General features: G+C 43.5%; 1 protein-coding gene and 1 long non-coding RNA gene across 2 annotated transcripts in view; one reads left to right on the top strand and one right to left on the bottom strand.

Moving 5' to 3' along the window:
* The first annotated feature begins 899 nt into the window (after positions 1-899).
* On the top strand, positions 900-2,528 carry LOC309367580. The gene is made up of 2 exons (XR_014167239.1): positions 900-1,642; positions 1,867-2,528. It is a non-coding gene; the product is annotated as an uncharacterized lncRNA (long non-coding RNA).
* The window catches only part of GALNT2 (polypeptide N-acetylgalactosaminyltransferase 2), a 68,816-nt gene continuing 54,788 nt past the window's right edge, over positions 2,216-16,243 (bottom strand). Inside the window, exons 11-16 of the mRNA XM_081906879.1 lie at positions 14,810-14,936; positions 13,532-13,624; positions 11,918-12,001; positions 10,425-10,551; positions 7,572-7,691; positions 2,216-4,904 (exon numbers count right to left, since the gene is read on the bottom strand). Coding sequence (XP_081763005.1) covers positions 4,749-4,904; positions 7,572-7,691; positions 10,425-10,551; positions 11,918-12,001; positions 13,532-13,624; positions 14,810-14,936 — 707 coding nt within the window. The 3' untranslated portion in view covers positions 2,216-4,748. The remainder of the gene's footprint in view (positions 4,905-7,571; positions 7,692-10,424; positions 10,552-11,917; positions 12,002-13,531; positions 13,625-14,809; positions 14,937-16,243) is intronic.

Raw genomic sequence — 16,243 nt, 5'->3', positions numbered from 1 at the left:
TCTTCCGCAGGGCTTTAATTGAAATATGGGCACCTGGGCAGGCTGCAGAGTGCAGTCCATTTGTAAAATGAAAAGCAAGGGCACTCGCAAAAACCCTTTAGCCACCTCAAAACTATGGTAAGTGCAACCCCACCCCACAACCCCGCTGCACCTGACCCATGAGAATTGCAGAAGAAATTCTCCCTTGGTAAGTTTTGAATGCAATTTATTTTCTCATTAGAATAGAATCATAGAATCATAGAGTTGGAAGAGACCACAAGGGCCATCAAGTCCAACCCCCTGCCAAGCAGGAAACTGGTGAAGGGTTTTCATTAAAGCCCCAAACAATTATCCCCATGCCACCCTACAGGATAATAATGCTCTCTCTAGATTGTAATCTACACTGGAGGGTTTCCCAATCCTCTGAAGCAGATTTGGGCGATGCAAGAGAGAAGAGAGGGAAGTCCACCAATGCAAGGACACCATTGACTACAACTGTGCCTAGCATTTTAATTCCCTGCTTGGACAAAGGACAGGAAATTATGGTTTTCAGCAGCAAGCATCGATTGTGAAGGGCATACATGTGGCAGAGTTATAGGTAGGGAGGTGAGAACAGGTGAATACACTGGAAATCTACTACTTGGCAGGCCAACTATTGCTCTGCAATCCCTCCACTTTTCCAGATACTTGGTTTCTGGATACTTGGTTCCAGGAAATAGCAACAGGCTATTCTAACATCGTTTCTCAGCTGTGGCTTGATGGGAAAGTTAAGGGGAGAGATAAGTTTCCAGAGCCCAAGTTGTCCTGAGCAAAGAAAGGCAAACTTTTACACAACTTGAAATCTGTTTCAAAGTTGTAATGAACTTCAGCAGTTGTTAGAGATAGTAATATAGTATTACATTAGTAGAAATGGCCAGGAATTGGAGGAGGTGGAAACAGAATGTTTCTGGTGAGGAAGTCAGCTTCCTCTTCAACCTACATTAGATGCAACAATACTGTCTAGTGGGTACGGTGGAAGCCTTCTATGTTCAGCAACTCATAAAACAAATCCATGAAATCGAATCCAAAGCACCACAAACCAATTCAAAGCATCCTTGGTGTTTTTCAAACACCCACCGACCACGATAAATTTCTAAGGGAGATTCAGAAGCGGTTTCAGATCCAGCATGAAGGTTTGCTGTTCAAAGTGAAAACCAAAAACCAAATCCAACGGATGCACCTCCACGACTGGAAATGCCTCAAGCATTCTTTGGATCTGCAAAACTGGTTTACAAAAACACAGGCCCGGTTTGCACACTCTATTAAGCTACAGCTTATATGAAACTTAGGATTCGTGTGAATGAGCAGCATGCTGGTGCAAAAATCCCTGCAGATGTGCCTCCCACACACCTTTCTTCACCGCATGGAAGAAACAAACCAGGAACTGGCTTTTTTTAATGTGCAGACTAGTGCTTGTAGTTTATTACTTGTGTAACAAAACACAAACATACCGCCATGGTTTGTTAGGAGAGAAGCCACCCACAAGGTTCACATGTAATGGCAATCCAGCCTCTTTTGGTTCACTCCATTCAGGAAAGGAAGCAATGCGAGGGAGTGCTGCACATGTTCACTTTAAAACCATAGTTAAATTTAATTTATGGTTAAAAGCAATGTCCGAAGAAGAGTTTGGATTTGATATCCCACTTTATCACTACCCAAATGAGTCTCAAAGCGGCTAACAATCTTCTTTCCCATCCTCCCCCAGAACAAACACTCTGTGAGGTGAGTGGGGCTGAGAGACTTCAGAGAAGTGTGACTGGCCCAAGGTCACCCAGCAGCTGCAGGTGGAGGAGCGGAGACGCGAACCCGGTTCCCCAGATTACGAGTCTGCCGCTCTTAACCACTAAGTGGCTGTAAGAATGCTGGCTAGCCAAGGAGATCAAGTGGTCTTAGCTGAAGTTCATGTATTCTGGGGCCAGTTCCTGAGTGTACACAAAAACAGAATGGCATCAAACCTCGCTATCTTATCTATAAAGTATTTATTTCCTTAAGTTAAACAAACAGGTTTTTTCCCCCCAAGGATGGTTTCCATCTATAAAATGAACAAAGTACAAGCTCTGTACAGCAGATTTTAAAGAACCAACTGAAACGACAGTTTCCAAATGACATCTGATTTGCAAAACAAAATTCACATGTACCCCCATCATCTTTGCTTTGAAGACACTCAGATAAGGTTAGCACAGAGATAGCATTGCAATTTGTTTCCAAGTCTCCTAGTGATTTATTATAAAAGGAAGAGGGGTGGGGGTGGGGGAGAGATGTTGGCTACTTCTGAGACCCAAGGTCAATATCTGCCACTGACTGCAACTGCACACCCTCCGTTCATGTCAAAGGTTTTCACACAGTGCCCCTTAGTACACCCCACTGACAGAGGATCTGTGCAGCAGCAGTCGTTGGTGCATAGCACCAGAAATCCATAGACTTTAAAAAAGGATGAAGTCACAGTAAATAACTTTGGCACACTGTGTCATGTAAACATAGCTAACACCACATTACCATATTTCCATTCTCATCCAACACCCACAATTTGCGGTCTCAGCATGGAGATACTGTCTGCGTAGGATCTCTAGAATTTTAAGAACATATTCTCATTTTATAATACATAGACGACATTAGAGTTTCTGGAGTGGGGAGATATTATTATTAAAACTTACTAGCAACTCTGGTTAGGTTAACAGTCAAGGCAGCAAACTCCTATTATTTCAGAAAACAGCAGCTAGTTTGCCTGCTAGCTTTTATATCACAAGAAAAAAAAATGTTAATATTTTAGCTCCCCTTCATTAAGTTCTTTTCCCAGAAGCGCTGGATCATAACCAGTTGGCTGTATAGTTGCGAGTTGAATGCATAGTCCCTCAAATATTAAAATATCACCATCTTCATATTCACTAATATTTTTCATGTCAAGTGTTGTTGGGTGGCTGAAAATAAAGCGAATCTTGAAAAGCTCAAGTCCAAAGTTTCTCTCTTTTTGTTGCCAAGGTCGTATGTAAATAGGATATACATGGGAACTTGCAGTGTGGGAGAAGGAAATTTGGTCTGGAAGAGGATTATATGCCCAAATCCACATTGAAGGAAAAAAGCAATGTGGATTCAAACCATGTAGAACTCATATGACATCTGTGAATACTACCTGCAGAAATCACAAGCATGTCATATAACAGTTTATCAGCCTGTTTTAAACCGGTACTGCAAATGTCAAAGCCTTTGTGTCAATGGAAGCATTTTGTGGCAATCACTGCAGCTATAGGGGAAAATACAGTTTATGGAATACTCTTATGACCCATGTAGCTGGAAGAGAACACTGTCAAAACATGATTGCATAATAATTTGTCTTTGTCCTTTGTAATCACCAGAGGGCACCGTTAAAATCTTACATAAGCTGTGTTTTTAAGAAAGGGGGGGGGGGGTTACAGCAAAGACGTCAGAGTAACCCCAGACATTACTTTGATATAAAAACAGCAGTTGGATCGAAATGGCTCCTTCCAATGTATTCAGAACATTTTCCTCAGTTTAAAACAGGACACAGGTGTAAAGAAAAAAACCCAGACCATGATAACTCCCGCCCCCCAAAAGCAGAGGCGTAAGAGCTGAAATGTTGATATTTAGTAGGTAGCTGCCCATGCTTCCACGAGAAGGCTATTGTGATCTTGTGCTGTCAGACAACTTTTTAAAAGGAGAAAAAGAAGCACGTCTTGATAAGAACACAACCTGAAGACCAAACCCTCCTAGCTGCATTATTTTAAGAAGGCCAAACTATTTTTTTTAAGTAGCCCCAAATTGCCCAATACAAATACCAAGTTTATAGATATCCAGAGCACATGGCATGAATTCCCCAACTGGAGCTGACAATGCTGGTGAGATGAAGCGTGCGAGCTCCTTTCTGCCATTTGATCGCCCTCCTCTGCAGAGGTCCGACATTTCCCAGGAGGAGGAAGCGCAAAGAACAAAATAAAAAATAGGCACACTTCACAAAGCAGAAACATCCAGTGTTTGCATGAACACAACTCAGCAGCACAAACCTGCATCTTCACAAAGTTTTGTTCTTCTACCAACTGTCCAGTCCACTTCCCAGAAAAGTGTTAAATTGCTTTTCTTTGTTCTGTTTGTTTTGTTTTTTGGATAAATTACAGGATGATGAAAAATCGATAGAAAGTTGAAAATTTTGACAATATATATTTTATATATATATTTATATATAAACATATAGAATGTTTATATTTAAGAGTTCTGTCATAGAAAAGTCCATGGTGAAATATACCAAGTACACATGGCAAAAACCTTCAAAATGCTTTGATTTCTGGAAACCACGAACACTGATTTCTATGTAAAATGGAGACTGCCAATGATCTTCTCCAAACCATTTGCTTCCCTCCCCATCAGTCCCTCCCTCCCTCCCTCTCTCCCACCCTCCCCCTCTTCTGTGTGTTGAAAGCAGTTTCCTACTACTGTACATCTGTTTCTCCTAGGAATCTTAGTCATCTGCTGTGGAAGGATTTAGCTTGATGCCGAAAAGGAACTGGTGAGCCTTTGTGGTGGAAGGGAGCGAGTCGTGCAGCAGCTACGTCTGACCAGGCAATGGCACGGTCCCCAGTTCACTTGCTTCCCTTTTGTTCACTTGTCGCCTACTTTCAGACAAAGATGGAATACTGAGGTATATAAAGTATCAGTAACGCAATCAAAATGTTGCCCAAGGTTTCGGAAACAGGAACAGTCCTCCTGAGCAAGCCCTACTATTGCTGCAGGTTCAGTGTGAACTTCCACTGCTGCGACAGCGAGGGGTTGCAGACTTCAACCGTCAGACCACCGTTTTTGGCATTTCGGCTGTCTAAGCAGAGGTTACTGCCCACGTGCCTCAGTTTCGCGTTGCTTTCAATTTGTTCCCATTTCTGGAAGAAGAAGAAAATTTAAAAAGTCACTCCACTTAGATAAACGTTGATTTTAAAAGCCAGTATTTTCTAGGGTTATTTTGTCTACCATCTATTTTCCTTACAGCAAATAATTGCAACTCCTTAAAGTCACTACTGTCAAATTTGCTTTGCAAACCCACTGTGGCTGTAAATTTTCCTTCAGCATTGTCCATGCAAACTTCCCAAATGGAAGCTGAAAGCCCCTGGTATACTGGAGTGGGAGATTAAATACTAGGAGGTGAATGAAACCTAAGGATTTAGTTGCACTAGACAGCTTGCTGTAAGAAAGGCCAGCCATCAGTTCTACTGTTTGTGGAATGTTCTCCCCAGGGAGGCTTACCTTCATTATATACCTTTAGGCACCGGGCGAAAACATTCCTCTTCAACCAGGCCTTTGACTGAATAACATGCTATCTCCACCCCCATCGTTCAGCCCGGACACTGAGATCCAGTGCCAAGGGCCTTCTGGCGGTTCCCTCATTGCAAGAAGTGAGGTTACAGGGAACCAGGCAGAGGGCCTTCTCGGTAGTGGCGCCCGCCCTGTGGAACGCCCTCCCAGTAGATGTCAAGGAAATAAGCAACCATCTTACTTTTAAAAGACAACTGGAGGCAGCCCTGTTTAGGGAAGTTTTTCATATTTAATGCTGTATTGTTTTTAACACTCGATTGAGAGCTGCCCAGAGTGGCTGGGGAAACTCAGCCAGATGGGCAGGGTATTAATAATAATAATAATAATAATAATAATAATAATAATAATAATAATAATAAATGTGTTTGTGGGAGTGGGTGAGGAGGTTATTGTTTTGTTTTTATTATGTATTTATTGTTTTATGTTGCATTTACAGTGGTGCCTCGCAAGACGAAATTAATTCATTCCGCAAGTCTCTTCGTCTTGCGAGTTTTTCGTCTTGCGATGCACGGTTTTCCATAGGAATGCATTGAAAATCAATTAATGCGTTCCTATGGAAACCGCCTTCCCCCGACCTCTTCTGGCGGGCAGCATTTTAAAATCGCCCGGGACAGCGGAGGACTTCTCCGCTGTCCGGGGCGATTTAAAAGCCCCTGGGAAGGCAGGCAGGGGGGACAAAGACTTTTGCCCCGCCGCCTGCCTTCAGAAGAGGTCCAGGACAGGCTTCGCGGACCTCTCCGCAAGGAGCGGGAGCGCTCCTTGTGGAGAGTTCCCAGCGCGCCCAGGCTTCGCGGCCCCGCCGCCGGGCTTCGGGACATCGTTCCGATGCCGGGCGGCGGGGGGAAGCTTTCCCGCCCAGCCGCCGGGCTTCGGGACATCGTTCCGAAGCCAGGCGGCGGGGGGAGGCTTTCCCGCCCCGCCGCCGGGCTTCGGGACATCGTTCCGATGCCGGGCGGCGGGGGGAGGCTTTCCCGCCCCGCCGCCGGGCTTCGGGACATCGTTCCGAAGCCGGGCGGCGGGGGGAGGCTTTCCCGCCCCGCCGCCGGGCTTCGGGACGATGCCCCGAAGCCGGGCGGCGGGGGGAGGCTTTCCCGCCCCGCCGCCGGGCTTCGGGACGATGCCCCGAAGCCGGGCGGCGGGGGGAGGCTTTCCCGCCCCGCCGCCCGGCATCGGGACGATGCCCCGAAGCCGGGCGGCGGGGGAAGGCTTTCCCGCCCCGCCGCCCGGCTTCGGGACATCGTTCCGATGCCGGGCGGCGGGGGGAGGCTTTCCCGCCCCGCCGCCTGGCTTCGGGACATCGTTCCGATGCCAGGCGGTGGGGGGAGGCTTCAAAAGCCGTCCGGGGGCTTTTAAATCGCCCCGGACAGTCCCGGGGCGATTTAAAAGCCCCCGGTTAGGCAGGCAGGGGGGGCAAAGACTTTTGCCCCCCGCCCGCCTTGGGAAGAGGTCCAGGACCTCTTCCCAAGGCGGGCGGGGGGCAAAAGTCTTTGCCCCCCCGGCCTGCCTTCAAAAGCCGTCCGGGATAGCGGGAAGCGCTTCCCTGCTATCCCGGACCGCTTTTAAAATGCTGGCGGTGGGGAGCAAAGCCTTTCGCCCCCGCCGGCCTTCCTGGACCTCTTCTGAAGTCCGGAGGGGGGGAAAAGGCTTTGCTCCCCACCGCCAGCATTTAAAAAAAGGTCCCCGAGATTTCCCTATGGGCTTTCGTCTTGCGATGCAAGCCCATAGGGAAAATCGTCTAGCGAAGCGTCGCAAAAACCGAAAAACCCTTTGCGGGTTTTTCGTCTTGCGGGGCATTCGTCTTGCGGGGCACCACTGTATATGCTGTGAACTTCCCTAAGATCAACGTATGAAGAGCGTTATACTACGACTGTTGTTGTTTAGTCGTTTAGTCATGTCCGACTCTTTGTGACCCCATGGACCAGAGCACGCCAGGCACTCCTGTCTCCACTCCCTCCCGCAGTTTGGTCAAACTCATGTTAGTATACTACTACTACTACTACCACTACTACTACTACTACAATGAGTCTCACAGCAGCCAATCCAATGGGCAAAGTGATTCAATGACACAAACCCAACAGTGCTCTACTGCCAGAAATCCAGCAGACATATATAATATCCTATGGAAAGGTAGGTGGCAGAACAAGGCACAGGGAAGAGGAATAAATATCTACAAGCGTGCACATGATATTGGTGTGCTCTCAGCCCTATTTGCACATGGCTGTATTCTGTGTACTGACCTGTCTACCATCATTTTCTCTACAGCCCTGAAGTTTTATGAGTGAGCCAGGAGCTCGGTCTACAACAGTAAGGCACAAATCCATATGTTTCACTGACTTGTCCTTTGTTAAGGCCCATTCCTGCAACAGAAAGGAAATGAGACATAGTTATATTCATGCAAAATGTTTGCAAAACATTTCATTTACCTGATTGTTACAAAATTCTTCTAATATGAGAAAAGGCTCTTACAAAGACAGAAGTGTCTGTTATGAAATGCAAATTGCTGATATTCCTCTCTCTCTCTACCTAGGAGAAACATTTGAGAGCTCTGCCCCAATGATTTTAGATGGTGCTTTGGAATCAAATATTAATCCTGGAATTGTGAGAGTTGTCCTATACTGCCCTCTGCTGACGGTACAGCACAACAGCATACAGCTGGATCCTACCTTCTGGGAATACCTAAATGTATTGAATGAATTTTAAGGTTTTGCTTCACCCCTAAGAAAGTAAGAAACAGGAAAGACTCACAGACAACGTTTGAACTACCAGTGACATTTTATACCCATTTCTCTTATAAAACCTGTATTTTAGCATACCAGTCAAAGGCGACTATGGGGTTGCGGCGCTCATCTTGCTTTTCAGGCTGAGAGAGCCGGTGTTTGTCCACAGTTTTCCAGGTCATGTGGCCAGAATGACTAAACCACTTCTGGTGCCACGGAACACCGTGACGGAAACCAGAGCGCATTGAAACACCGTTTACTTTCCCGCCGCAGCAATACCTATTTATTTACGTGCACTGGTGTGCTTTCAAAGTGCTAGGTTGTCAGAAGCTGGGACAGAGCAATGGGAGCTCACTCCATCGCAGGGATTTGAACGGCCAACCTTCCAACTGGCAAGCCCAAGAGGCTGTGGTTTAAACCACAGCGCCACCCGCGTCCCTTTCAGCACATACACCAGGCCATTTCTGATGACTATCGCCCACATAGGCAATGCATATTGAGGGTCTCGTTCCATCTCCAACTTGCTTTGAAGTGCAATTTCCCATTTGATCAAGATGGACCTCTCCGCTAACTACACTGTAAGAACCCAGCTCTTCCATAGGAATATTTCAAATGGAGAACTGCAGCAGCGCCACTTCATTTTCAGTAAAGAAACATGCAGCCTACTTCTGGGAAGTGGCAGCAAATGAAATCTGATGGTACTAGGAGTCAGATTAGGACGAAGGCGCCACTGAGCAATTGACTTAACTAATGGGGTTTGGCAAAGAAGCCATTTTGTAACAGTGTTTTAAAATGATTAATCTGCAAGTCAGCCCCTGAATGAAAACACTGAAAAACTACGTGAAGCATGAGATGTTAAAGGGTATTACAAGCATATCTTTCCCAAGTAGAAGGTTGTACGTGTAACGAACAATTATTCTTGGTTTTCATTCCATCAGCTTAATTCTATTTCCCACGTGATCTGACACGCCTAAGTGGAGACTCGCTCCTCAACTATTGGGGCAGCTTAAAGTATTTCCAAAATGGAGCAACACTCATAGCGAATGGGGAGGGAGGGAGACAGTGTGGAAAAGGATTGAGGCAAAACAAATGTAAAAAAAAGGCTGTGGAAGAAATTAGCAGGCTAGGCTGGAGGGAAAGGAGGGCTGAAGAGAATGAGGGCTTCCGAGTTGCAGACAGCATGGGTAGCCAAGAGGCGAATGGAACAAGGAGGAGGCATTTAATGAATGGCTGCAGTTAGAAAAAGATAAAATTATCATGCTTAAGGAGAAGGGCCAGGAGCTAAAGGTAAGCGTTCTGCTTTGACAAAAAGGCAGGAGTGATCTGAATTGTGGGAACTGCCTACTTTCCTTAAGTTCCACTCCTGCCTTTGACCACAAGATGGTGCCATTCCCAAACAATGACCTTCACAAGCCAAGGGAGAAAAAGCAACTGAAGTTGCAGTGCTAAGTTGCAAGATGAGAACAATTTGACTGCAACTCTGCTGCAGGAAAAGATGACCACAGGTACTTAATGCATCCATTGCTTGAGGTCTGTTGTGTATGCATGCTCCACTTCCCCTTCAGCCTATGGAATTTGTGCTCCTGTAGCCATGCCAGATATTTTATTTCTTTTCACTCAGCCAAACTATCCCCCATGCACTGCGTGGGATATGGAAATAAATACGTAAGTTTATTGACATCACCTCTGCACATCATCTCAACGTGAAGCAAAAAGGCATGAATTTTGAAAATGTCAGCTTTGTGTTCTCTTTTTTAAGGCACCATTTCATTGGTAGCTGTTTATTTTATTTTTTTATTTTATTTTTTTTAAAAAATTCAGTTTTATTAGACAAAATTGGTAGCTGTTTAATTATGTTTAACCCTGAGGTTCAAGAGCTGTTAATGGAAATCCGTGTTCTAAAAGTAAGAATGTCTCTCTCACACGCATATACACTCAATCCATTCATTCACCCACCTTATCCTCAACATGGAAAAAAAAATGCTTGCAGGCCAAGTCTCAGAAGGATGAAGTAATACTTCAAATGTCTATATGTTAAGTTTCTGTATCTGCACAAACAATGAGAAGTTAAGCCTATTTACAGCCCACAAAAGTTAAATTATCCAGTATCCTTTCGTTTGTCGTGTCATATCTCCTTAACAAACGGAAATCCACAAAGCCATATTTGGCAAATGTCAGAAGGAAAGGTGAGAAAACACAATTTAACAATGAATTTCCAAATAGGCAGGTCTAAAAGACTTAAAAGAGTAATATAGTAATAAACCTACTTTCTTTGGGGTGATAAAAAATATAAAATGTGATTTTGCCATCAGTCTTGTTTCTAACATGTAGTGAATTTAATTTATTGCCACTTATGAACCTGTGATTACTAACCTGGTTTCCCCCGGCATTATGACATTCATAAACACCAACGACACCATCTGCAAAATGGCCTAAAGTGTCAAGGCAATTGGTTCCTTGCTGCAAGGCCCCAAAAGCTATATCTTGGTGATCAGGTACCCTGAAAAGTAAACACCACCAAATAGTTTAGAATTCCAAACATCCATCAATATTAAAAACTACACTATGTTTGAGTAAAATTCAGAGGTAACACAATGCAATTCTTTTCTAGAGCTTTCCTGTTGGTAGCTCTCTCAGCCTCCACCAAAACGGCATTTTAAATTCCCCTGGATTTGAAGATAAATGACGCAACAGCAGCCAACTGTACCACAGGAAGTTTTCCAATAAGCAGGTCTTCAAACACAGTTATGGAGGTACAGCAGAGAGCAGAAAAATACTCAATGTGCTGTGCATCTCTCTGCCCTGTATCCTTTAATATAGGCATTCAAAATAGTCTTTCAAATCCCTTTCTCCCAATAACACACCTGATGAAGCAGCTAAAATAAACTGAACTGCATCCAGAATGACAATTGACAAGAGATGAGAAATTACTTCACACTGATCTGGTTTAAAGTACTGTCAGGGCAGAAACTCCCTTAACTAAACATGAATTAGTTATTCCTCAATGTCTTTTCACCCCACCCTGTTAAATTCACATTTATATGCACAATAGGAAAAACAGGGATTCTATTTACTTTAGTTATTATGAGTATGAAATAAGGAGTTGATAAGAAATAAGGAGTTCCAGATTATTTCCCTAGAAGTGACCACACACAGAAGAAGAAAAAATTATCCATGTGACTTTTATATAGTATGGGAAATACATGGCTTGAACCAGAAACTTTGTGGTTGGGGCCCAGTCTAGTAAGCCATCTGGGTTTGTATATTCCAATCTTCAGCTGCTTTTTAGGTGCAGATGGGAATAGGGACATGAAATGTTAGCTTTTGTGACTGGCAAGCAGCGGCTGGCCTCTGAAGCAGCCTCCTATTCCAGCCTAGGCCAAATGGCAGAAAGGCAACTTTGCTTCCCGTCCCGGCCAACAGTACAGGACACCACTTTGAGCTCCTTAGATCAGGCATAGGCAAACTTGGCCCTCCAGGTGTTTTGAGTCTACAATTCCCATCATCACTGACCACTGGTCCTGCTAGCTAGGGATCATGGGAGTTGTAGGCCAAAAACATCTGGAGGGCCAAGTTTGAGGAAGCCTGCCTTAGATGAAAGGTAGGATAGAAATGAAATAAATAAACAAACAAGCATGTATATGCTATGTGTTGTGTTTTTAGTTGATGTGGATTTACAAAAGCAGCAAACCTATTCCTAGCAACACTGTCACACTTGATGTACAAGCTGCATTTTGAAGGTATTAAAACAGATGGACCAAAGTCACAAAATAAAAGTTAAATGAGAAAAGGATAGTCGTCGTCCCCACTCCCCAATTTGCTGAAAAGCAACAGCAAACATCTTTTGTATAAAATAGATGACTCACCTTAGCTCAGGGTACACATTTTCAAGATACCATTTGAATGGTTTGCAGTTAAGTCTCCTTCTCAACTCCATTCGGCTTTGAATACTATTGAGAGAAACAGTGTTTATCAGCTATATTTAAATTGGCACAATCTAAAAAGAACCATTGGTTCCTATCTCAAGGGTAGTTCTGTGTTGCTGGACGAAGAGCATCACTCAGAGTGGCACCTTGTGGTCAAAGGCAGAAAAGAGAACTTGAGGGAAAGCTCCCAGAGTCCTAGCCAAGCTCCAGCAGGTTGCTCAGACAAGACACAGAAACATCCACCAAGAGAACAAATGCCTACTTCCCTAACAATAACAAAATGGGAAAAGCATGTTAAGCTGGATAAACTATGGTGATTAATTGGAGCAGCCAAAAACAGGGCGAGACCTGATGCCCCTCACCCAGCAACACAGAACTACCTTTCAGGTGTGAACCAACACTTCTTTCTCTTGTTGCTGGAGAAGAGCTTCAATGAGGAACATGTTAAATAGAAAGTACAAGGTTTGTTCTTCCACCCGAGATCCCTCACTCCACTCCCCTGGATCATATTCGGGGTTAACGAAGGGATCCAGTGAGCCCAATGCTGGTGCTAGAGGAGGGCGTTGCAATAATGGATAAATATTAGCTGTCCCTTGGGAAATGTCAAAAGGGTTAAGGGAGTCTGGAGCAAGTTCAGCCCAACGTGGGGGTTGAATGTGGATGGGAGACCCTTTTGTGGTGGAGCTGTGACTGATCACACTGTCCGTTCTGTGAAGGCAAGACAGAAGTAGGTTTTGCCACAGGCAAGTCAGAAAGGATAGCAGTAATGTGACCCCTTAGCTCCACATACGTATCTGCCAACAAAGCTTCCTTTATTTGTTGTGAGAATGTCAGTAGTAAGCTGAAAGATAGGAGCCTGAGAAGCAGTTTGTAGAGCGCTTCAAACAGGGATTTTATTGGGCACAGAAGGCTGAATAGAGGGATGCGGGGGAGGGGGAAGGAGTTAAAAAACAACAAGACAAAACCATAAACTGCCCATCCTCAGAGGACTGGGGAGAATGCAAAACCTCTAAAAGGGAATGCTGTGAGTTGTCACACAGTATCCTCAAGCCCTCACTCTTTATAAGGAAAGGGGCAGTCACTAGCCTCAGTCAGGAGGTCTGAGTGCTGCTAGGAGGCATTCCTAGATAATAAGAGCAAATGGCTTCACATCCATTTGCCGCTTCCCCTACAGAAGCCTCAGTGGCTTTCAGGTTTTGTGTTGCTCCGCAGATTACCGGTTGGTTAGTGCCACCTGAGGCCACATTCTCTGGCAAGCCGACTACCACTAGAGCAGCAAGGAGGAGCCTGAGGCCAGGAAGCAAAGTTCCCTTAAGGGAGAGAGCTAGGTGCAGAAAATTCTGGATTCTGGGAGCTTCCCTCACATCTTTCTTATCTTTGACCATAAGGTGGAACTGAAACCTTCACTGATGCCCTTCTCTGGAGACATGTGAAACTGTATTTCCATAGTCAACGATACTTTAAGCATTAACTTTATAATATTTCAAATCCAGGCCACCTCCGAAAGGCAATCTCAAAACGCACGAACAATAGGAAAGGAGTAATTACACTTACTTGCCATAAGGTACATTTCTGGCTGAAGGCACTGCTGCATAATAGAAATTTTTGTATTCATCCATCCAGACTTCTGCTGCTCTACGTGTATTTCTGGAAATATAATTCAGTATGTTATGATATTTTTGCTCTTATTAATGTGGCAGGGTCCTTATTCCCTTCTTATCTGAGTACTGCAGAACCTTGAACATTAAAGATGCTGCAGGAACCAAAATAATAGACAAGTTTCATTCTTTTCCTCCTTTAGGTCATGATCTTACTCAAAAAAATGAGGATCTTCCTTCTCCATTGACCAAGCGTTTGTAGAAAAACTGATTTCCGTGCCATTGTCAGTAAGATACATTTTGAGGTTAACATGTTCACAACTAGCACGGCATGTTCCTTTCCGATTTGTATTTTTATTGCTCCCAGTAATATTGTTTGAGGATTCATTTTGATCTCATGTTCTACTATACTTCTGATACACTTAGCATCTGATCAGTGTTGGCTAACCCAAGGACCTTGATACCAAATATGGGCATATGGGCACTCTTCCTCTTTTATTCCTCTGACATACTCGGCTACATTTTGACTCCCAATTTTTTCTCGTTGCCTTAGAAACATGCTGAAATCCAAAGACCTTTATTAATTCAATATGTATTGATTCACGCTCACCGGAATTTATTCAAAACCTTCTGTTTTATCTTAACAGGCAATAAAATAATTATTGGTGGAAGTACTTACACAAATATTTGGCAATATACTTTCATTTTTCTGACTGCTGCCCTTCCTAACCATGAACATGGTAGCTAGGTCTAACTAGTCATGTTCAGCTTTGCTTTTTCTACACTGCCCTGAAATTAACTTCTAAAAGATTTGCTATATCAGTGACATCAACCCCATAACCTTCTAACTACAATTAGAACTTGTCACACTTTCAATGGTTGGTTGGTTGGTTTGATCATCGATAGTGGCAATATCGTAATTCCCTAAATTGATTTTGTATCCCAGCACTTTTCTATAATATGGTTACTTTCTTTAACAACCTTTTCGACTGATGTCATTGGTCTTTGAAGGAGAAAAACTATACCACCAGTGTAGCACAGAATTTTTGACCCACACCAGACAATGTTTGCTAAAGGTTAGCACATTTGGTTATTCTGACAGTAGTTTAAGCTGCAAAGACTTTTTAAAAGCTTCTATGGCATTTTACTCTTTGATAAAGAGCTCTGCCAGCTAATTATAAGCTAATCATCTTTGGTTCCATTGGTTTACTTAAAGCAATCTCTTGACCGTTACCTTGCAAAAACGGTACCACTTCCTCCTGGGAAGGTATAAGGGTGTTGTTTTCGGAACACGTGGCCAACTCTGCTGCATGGAATTATTTCTAGGCTCCCTCCGCACTGCCAAACACGGAATGAAATCTCTGTCATTGGGAAACAAGCAATAGAGAATAAAAAAGAAGGATACAGGAATGCAGAAATAGTTAGTTCTCTCTTCCTCCAAACATTCCCATTGCCCGCAACGCATGCACAGTATGTATATTTTTAAATCCCTGGAAATTTCTCGGGATTTTCTTTTATCCTGAAAAAAGGGAGTTGAGAGAGTTTTTATTACTTGATTGAAAAAAGGAAATACTGTGATGGGGGAGGGGCTGTGCATGCACAAATGTGCAGGAATATCTGAATCAACATTTCCCATTTCTTTTCTTCCCTTTTTTGTTCTTTAATATGGATTTGTAGGCTATGGAAACAGTGTGGTTGCCTAGTCTTCGGAGGTTATTATCCCATTTTGCTTCAGCAATTTGTGCACGCGGAAGCAACATCACACTAGAAGAGCAAGAATGAATGATAAGAAACGCATCAATGTCAGGGGTGGTGGGACCCATTTGTGCAAGAATCAAGCTCGCCTCTCCCACGTGGTTTCTATATTCTTATATACAGCAGCAATGTAGATGGCAACCACTTCCCTCAGAATCAATAAGAACAAAATTGCTACTTTTGTTCCAGTTCTTTCCACCCCACGCTATTTTTATGTGCCCCTCATGTCAACACTTATGGCAAACCTGTTACTTCACCTCTCAAATTCCCATTTTGGATCAGGTTAATTTACTCCCTTTCTTTCCTAATACAGTAAAAAGGACAAGCTTATGTCATCAGTACAAATTATTTAAAATGCCCACCCACTTACAATTAGGTAATTAAAAATGTTTAAATTCCAACATTCAATAGGCTACCATAACTATGGGAACATTCGTATTTCTTGACTCTTACATTAACACCTTGAAATAAGGACCAATAACTAAAGTGCTAGCATGGGGAGGGGGGGAATCAATATTTGACGGTGTAATAGAACTATAAAATCACAATCCATCTTCGGCTAAGGTGCCAAGTGTCTACTAGGAATGATAATCAAAATTAATTAGCTCATCCCTCAAGTAATGACTTTACAATAGATTCCTTAAAGTATTCACAAGAAAATTAAACCCATGAACTGTGTGTGCCCAACTTTAAGTTTTAAAAAGTGTGGAATGTTTTTTAAACCCTGCTAAATGACACACTTTTGCAACATTTTAATTAACACAGAATGGTGTTTCCAAATTATGCATGACTTGTTTAAAGGCTAAAATCCCTTTAGTTTTTGTCTGCTTCTCCCTTGTAAAAAGAAGTCCTCTCAGCTTTTATTTTTCAACATAAAGCTCTAATTTTAGAATGCAGCCCTGTTGTGGCTGAA

The sequence above is a fragment of the Podarcis melisellensis genome, assembly GCF_964234715.1.
Source record: "Podarcis melisellensis genome assembly, chromosome: 3".
Lineage (NCBI taxonomy): Eukaryota > Metazoa > Chordata > Lepidosauria > Squamata > Lacertidae > Podarcis > Podarcis melisellensis.
The sequence above is the reverse complement of the archived record's forward strand: the minus strand, read 5'-3'. Positions and strand labels throughout refer to the sequence as shown.